At 38.0% G+C, this 7,507-nt stretch overlaps 1 protein-coding gene across 1 annotated transcript in view; it reads left to right on the forward strand.

Annotated features, from left to right (window-relative positions):
- Positions 1 to 370: 370 nt before the first annotated feature.
- LOC121388113 (DNA-directed RNA polymerase II subunit RPB3-like) overlaps positions 371 to 7,507 on the forward strand; it is a 29,596-nt gene continuing 22,459 nt past the window's right edge. The window contains 5 exon segments of the mRNA XM_041519335.1: positions 371 to 391; positions 393 to 457; positions 2,950 to 2,999; positions 3,733 to 3,854; positions 6,940 to 7,068. Of these exon segments, the coding sequence (XP_041375269.1) occupies positions 371 to 391; positions 393 to 457; positions 2,950 to 2,999; positions 3,733 to 3,854; positions 6,940 to 7,068 (387 nt within the window).

Below are 7,507 nucleotides of genomic sequence, written 5' to 3' on the forward strand. Positions count from 1 at the left end.
CCAACACAACACTAAATGGTCCCCAAGCGGAAATGTGTTGGGAAACTACCACAACTAACATTATAGGGGTGCACTATATTATACATTTATTATTATATAGACACGCTAACTCTCTGTATAAAATATCCTTGTTAAGTAGCTATATTTCGTTTTGTACATGTTAACATTAATAGTATAAGCTATCTTAACGTTAATAAATAAACAATGTAATTTTGTCAACAGTGTTTTGACAACCTTACATTATACAAAAATAATAAACTAATCCAAAGTGCACACAGATGGCGCAATCTACTTCCGATTTTATTTCACGTTTTCAGGAGTAAATTCTTAAACGTAATTTTCATAGTAAAAGCTGTTGCTTTAATCAGTCATGCCGTATGCTAACCAGCCGAACCGTAACAATAACTCAGTTGACAGATGAAAACATAAAATTTATTATTGAAGACACCGATTTAAGGTGATTTGTAAATCAATTTGTGCTAGGATTAGGAAACTGAAACTTGTGAAAGCAAAAACATAACGAACTTGAAACTTAGGAACGTTACAATGAACTTTACAAAATCATAAATCGTGTAGACAGGCTCAGTGACTGCGGAGACATAGTGAACTCTGGACGTTAAAAAAACATTTCTTAAGTTAGGGTTAGATATATAGAGGATATATAGTGCAAGAAAATTAACATAACAATGCAGTGTTGCCACTGTTTGGGTCGAGCATATTCATTTTGTTCAAAACATTTTGCCGATGAGCCTGATTCAACCCACATATAAACTTCTCTCACCACACCCTAGGATATCAGGTCGTTTCGCCCTTATTCCCGATCGCCTCGTGTCGTTTCGCCCCCATACCAGGTCATTTCGTCCTCTATACAGGGTCGTTTCGCCCTCATGTTTATGTTTGTGAATGATGAATAAATTTGTTTACGTGACTAGTTGCAAATCAGATATAGGTTATCAATTTGTAACCCTTTATCAACCATAAACACCATTTATATACATGTATATGTTATTATGTGCAATATTTTAAAGAACCCCTCCCCTCACACCATCCCAGTTCCTACGGGCCTGATGTATTTTATATTAATAAGTACAAAGACTAGCCTACACAATGATATTGTCGATAGGACATATTGGTTATAAAGTGCTTTGGTGTGTGTGTGGGGGGTGCGGTTTTTTTTGCGAAATTGGCCTCTGTAATATCCATTGATGTATCATGTTTACATCTATGCTGAAGAAGATTTATGATGAAATATTAAAAGGTCCATTTGCTTCAGTTTACATTTAAATACATGCAGTTTTCTGCTGTCTGCCATTTTGGGTTTTTATGGAATACTCTTCAAGAGGGGTGAAAGACTCTAAAATATTAATATAAAATCAATGATCTCTAGTGGTATCTTTAAACAATCAAATAATATTAATAATAATAAAATAATATGATGTCATCACATTTGCATTTATATCATAACATGTTATTACATTCAACGGTTGTTAGATTAAGACATATCCTTTCACCCCTCTTGTCGAATATTCCATAAAAAGTCAAAATGGCAGCCGGCACAAAATTACATGCTTTTTGCCCAATGCGATCTCAGCGAAGTCGATACAGGTGACATGGTTATCATCTAGTATGTGGAATCCATGCCATTGTAATTGTTTTTTCAAGGTTTCTGTCTGAACAAAATGTGGGTAAAATCTAACGAAAAATAAAGGTAGGAGCAATTTATTGTAGTTGTCCACATTTTGTTTCGGACTTTACGTTTAAGTCTACAACCTTGTTGCCTGTTAGGTGACTATTACGACAAAATTATGGGTAAAATTATTTTTATATACCAAATTTTGCATACTAGTATCACCCCAATACATAGGGGCGAAACGACTCATAATGGAGGACGAAACGACTCATTCTAAGGGCGAAATGACTCTGGGCGAACAGGAATAAGGGCGAAACGACTCAGGGTCGAATAGGAATACAGGCGAAATAACCCGGATTCCACTCTAGACCCCCTCCAGTGTGGAAATTCCTGCACACATACCTGTAATGTTTATCTTGTACCAAAATAATGTTCTGGCACATCACCTGTACTAGTCGTACTAAAGTCTGCACCACATTGTTAATAACTACTATAAATTACTCTCCTACCTTTAATTAGTTAGATTTCCCCCAATTTTGTACAGACACAAATTGTGAAACAACCATTACAGTGAGACTAGTGTAACGATGTCACCGATATCGACTTTGCTGAGGGCAAAATACATGCAGTTTTCTGCAGTTTGTCATTTTGCTTGTTTATGGATCGATATGACGTAATCAAACAACATCATGACATGCGCTAAGATATAATGCACTCATCATGATGCCAGATTAATTACGTCACATACTTAGGAGGCTCCCACCCCTCTTGATGAATATGCCATAAAAAAGAAAAATAGAGACTGAAAAATTGCATGTGTTTTGTCCTAGGAGATCTTAACAGAGTCGATATAGGTGATATGGTTTCAGTCTCAGGGCTAGCTCTGCCACTCGCCAATTGCGAATTGTAAAAACAATTGGCAAATTTTATTTCAATTTGGCGAACAAAATTGGGTAACTTGATATTTTGTTTGAAAATAAAGTATGGTTTTGTCCTTTTTTAAGTTTATTGGATAATTTGAGGAAATTTTCTGCTCGCCTAGAGCTAGTCCTGAGTCTAATATGTGGAAGCCATGTCAACGTAATGGGTATTTTTACGATTTATGTTTGGACAAAATGTGGAGAAAATCTAATGGTAATTCAAGGTAGGAGAGTAATTTATTGTAGTTGCTAACAGTTTGGTTCGGACTTAGTTAGTTGTCACTTAGCAATGTCCAGGTGATAGATTTATTTTAGGCCTTTTATCAACATGGACAAGCATTAACATAGAGCTCTGATTGGGTTTCACTTTGATTATTTCTTTCTAAAATTATTTTTCAGTGTTGCAAATGGTTTGCGAAGAGTGTGCCATGCTGAAGTTCCAACCATTGGTAAGCAGTCATGTAACCTGGATTAATTTAGATAAATTTTGTTTTAGCATATATACACGTTTTATGTTTACAAGTGCTGGAACATCTAGAGGTTTGTTAATAATTTTTTGACTGTTATATGTGTAGTTTATGTCTATTTTTTTTGTCAGATGTATATTTTAATTGTATTTTCACATTTTGCAGTATCTTACATATATATATGTGTGTGTGATAGAGTACTTACACACTGGCGTAGGAAGTGGGGGGGGGGGGCAAATATTTTGCTTTATAATAGTGTAAAAGTGTGTAAATATAAAAGTGTGTCCCCCCACTTTTTGGCACCTTCCCACTTTTCAGATATTTTGCTTTATATTTGCTTTATAATAGTGTAAAAGTGTGTAAATATAAAAGTGTGCCCCCCAACCTTCCCATATTTTGCAATAGTGTGCCCCCCACTTTTTGGCACCTTCCCACTTTTCAGATATTTTGCATTATATTTGCTTTATAATAGTGTAAAAGTGTTGCCCCCCGGCCCCCCCCCCCACACTTTTGGCACCTTCCTACACCACTGTTACATGTTTTTAACTTCATTATATATATATATATCATGAAACTTTTTGTTCTGTTTCTTATCAGGATTTGCTACGCAAGTTGTACAGAACTTTCTAAAATTGTAGTTGGTAATTAATTGTTTTTTAAAACAAAATGTTTCATATATGTTAAATAATTGTTTATTATGTGTATTTATTTTCAGCTATTGACTGGGTTCAGTTTGAAGCCAACTCAACTGTAATGTTTGACGAGTTCATCTCACATCGACTTGGTCTTATTCCTCTCACCAGTGATGACGTTGTTGACAAAATGCAGTATTCAAGGGTATGGGTGCACATCGTTGTTATTTATGTGTACTTTGATACACACTCAAACAGCAGAGTTCGACAAATCTACTAGTCCTCTGTCCCGGCTAGTGAAGTTTTGGTCTGGGCTAGTGGAAATTATCAACTGTATTATTGTAATACATAGGGCACTAGCCAAAGCTGCTGTGAGGGCTAGTGGAAATTATCAACTGTATCATTGTAATACATAGGGCACTAGCCAAAGCTGCTGTGAGGGCTAGTGGAAATTATCAACTGTATCATTGTAATACATACGGCACTAGCCAAAGCTGCTGTGAGGGCTAGTGACTTTCTCAAACATTTGTCAAACACTGCAAATGGCTGGGTCTGTGCTTATAAAACATTTAAAGTTCAGGCTACACATATTCGAAGCTATCTTAGTTTTACAATATACCATAAAACCTACATAAGCTATGACTTAAAAACGATGCATGCCATAGCCTATGACGGTTTTATGAAATCATAGTGCTAACATAGCTTTGGAAATATAGGCCCAGACTACTAACTTCAGTAAAGTCTTCAAACTATACTTAGGAATCAAGACGGGGACAATTTTGGCGAAGTAGTCACTCTATACATTCATAATTCATTAAAATGTACACATTCATTAACCACGGTTTTACATTTGAGATCATTTTGTTGGACCCCTTTTCATTTTATTCAAAATGTACATTGTCATTCATTATTGAATGGTGAGTCCGACGGTTTTTACATTTGAGATCATTTTGTGATGGAACACCTTTTCATTTGTGGCCTCCGCGTGTGTTACAACTATAGAAGATTATGACGTCCCGGGGGATGGTGGCCCACTGAAGGCTGCTGCCAGCTTGGGGCTGTGTTGTCGCTGTCGGATTTTCCGAAACGAGTGTCATAGATGCTCAATTGGGTTCAAATCCGGAGATTTCGATGGCCAGGAAGGACATTAATGTTGTTGTTCTGTAGGAAAGCCGTTGTGAGACGTGCTGTGTGAGGCCTGGCGTTGTCATGTTGGAACACTGCGTTGGCGTTGGCCATAACTGGAACGATGTGTGGCCGGAGGATGGTCAATGTAGCCCTGTGCATTCAGGTTGCCCTGCACGTGGACCAGGTCAGTTCTGCCAGTGTGTGAGATTGCCCACACCATGACACTACCCCCGCCGAATCTGTCCACTTCCTGCAAGTTTGCCGCATAACGTTCACCACGACGCCTATACACGCGACATCTTCCATCATGACGTCGGAGCAGAAATCGGGACTCGTCACTGAACCACACCTGTCTCCATCGCAGTTGAGGCCATTGTCGATGAATCTGGCACCACTGCAGTCGGAGTCGACGGTGTTGTGGTGTTAAGATGACACCTCGAACTGGACGTCTGGCACGAATTCCTACCTCACGTAGGCGGTTCCGTACGGTCTGGTCGGATATCCTGCGCAAACCTGGTATTGCTGCGGCTGTGGAGGTGGCAGTAGTCAATCGTTCCCGAAGGTGGCGTACCCGGATGTAGCGGTCCTGCCCGGGGGTAGTGACCCGTGGTCGACCGGATCTAGGGAGGTCATGTGTTGATCCATGTTGCTGGTAACGGTCCCACAGTCTGGAGATGGTGCTTGGGGACACATGGAATGCCCTGGCAACGGCCGTTTGGATTCGCCTGCGTCTAGTCGGCCGATGGCATTGTTTCTCTGCGGTTCACTGAGACGTGGCATGTCCTGGATTGTCAACTGTCGGCCAGATACAGAGGCCAGGCAAGCGAACACCCTGCACTTTTATACTGTCGGTGTTCATGTTGCACGTGCAGACAACGCACGTGCAGTGGTGACATGGTTTGTACGTGGCTGCGTTTTTGCGAATATTCACATTTTGGAACTTTATTGTACAGTAGCTGCGTTTTATCGAATGTAACCGTGGGAATGTGTTTGGGACATGCAATGACCTTATATTCACAAAGCATGAACCGGTAGGAAACATAAAATCGGAGTTATAACCCATTTGTACCCTTTTGCGTTTCTTTTTTTGAAGAGTATATATAGAGATTACTATATGAGCTTGTGTGTCACACTGATTTTACGAAACGAGTGTCAAAAGATTCTTTTATTACATACCTATTCAATCTTACTATAGTGATAAAGACATTTTTAAACTGTGTGATGAATTTTTTTTTGTATCGCACATATGTGCGATTTGGACTGGAACTTTTAAATGGAGAATTCCCTTTTTATTTTTACTGCAGTTTGCACCTTTTATTTACTGACATCATATATGATTTACAAATTACGTCACGTCATATTTGAAAGGCTGCCGCAGAGTATGATTCTGACCGTTAAGCAAATCCATGAAAGGAGTTTTGATCATAGATTTAACAAAGTGTTGTTATGACATTAAATTAAAAACTCTTTTTGTAAAACATAAAAAGTATGTAATAAATACAGAACTTCACATATGTTGTTTTAGCTTCCTATTTATTGCACTTGTTTATTTTGCGAAAGAACATACCACTCAACTGCTACGCAATTTCGTGGCATATATTCTTGTGCAAAATAAACTCATGTAATAAATAGTAAGCGAAAACAACATGTGAAGTTCTGTATATGTATTGCCTGAGTGAGAATTTCATAAAATAGGTGCGATTCACATGTGAGCTTGATAATTTCTTTATTATACATATTATCCATAATATTATTTTTATGAATAATAAACCAGAAGAAGACGACGAAATGACATCATTTTGGTAAGTGATTACACAGAGCTAAGACTGGGGAAGTTGCATTAGGATATGACGTTGTTTCCCAAAATTGTCATTTGTTGTGCACATGAAATCATTCTGACACGTTTGTGTCATACTGGTTATATTTTCCTGGTATATGTGGATAATAAATTGTATATATAGACCTGTGGATCTGATAAATGCAAAGTATTTGTATCTGAAAAGTATAGGGCATCTGCACTTGGTAACTGTAGAGTATTTACAACTGACAGATGTAGATTTTTGCACCTAATAAAGATAGAGTATTTGTACCAGGTAAAAGTAGACTATTTGCGTGTGATAAATGTTGAGTATTTGGACTGATGTGTTTTTGTGTTTTGTTAGGACTGTACTTGTGACGAGTTCTGTCAGGACTGCGCAGTGGAATTTCAGCTGGATGTCAAATGCCAGGATGACCAGACTCGTCATGTGACCAGTGCCGACCTGATTTCATCAAACCCCAAGGTTATTCCAGTAAGTTAAGTGTAACTAGTGGAAATAACCACATATTACTGTATTTTAGATAGTGACACTGTATCTTAAGTTCTAGCTTGATGTTTGTATACGTTGTTTTGACGATCTTCACATTATATCATACATAATCTTATCAAAGTGTTTGCACTGAAACATTATTTCAATCACTATTCTTCTGCAGGCCATTATGGCATAGGATTTAAAGTTTCATGGGAAACACTTTTTCAGTTCCGTGCTTTGTGATCATGGGAACCCATCGGAAACTGTTCTATTAGATATGTGTTATTTTCGTTGAATGGTCGTACTCGATATAATAATCGTGGGAAACACTTTTTCAGTTCCGTGCTTTGTGATCATGGGAACCCATCGGAAACTGTTCTATTAGATATGTGTTATTTTCGTTGAATGGTCGTACTCGATATAATAATCGTGGGAAACG

This window comes from Gigantopelta aegis, chromosome 14, assembly GCF_016097555.1.
Source record: "Gigantopelta aegis isolate Gae_Host chromosome 14, Gae_host_genome, whole genome shotgun sequence".
Lineage (NCBI taxonomy): Eukaryota > Metazoa > Mollusca > Gastropoda > Neomphalida > Peltospiridae > Gigantopelta > Gigantopelta aegis.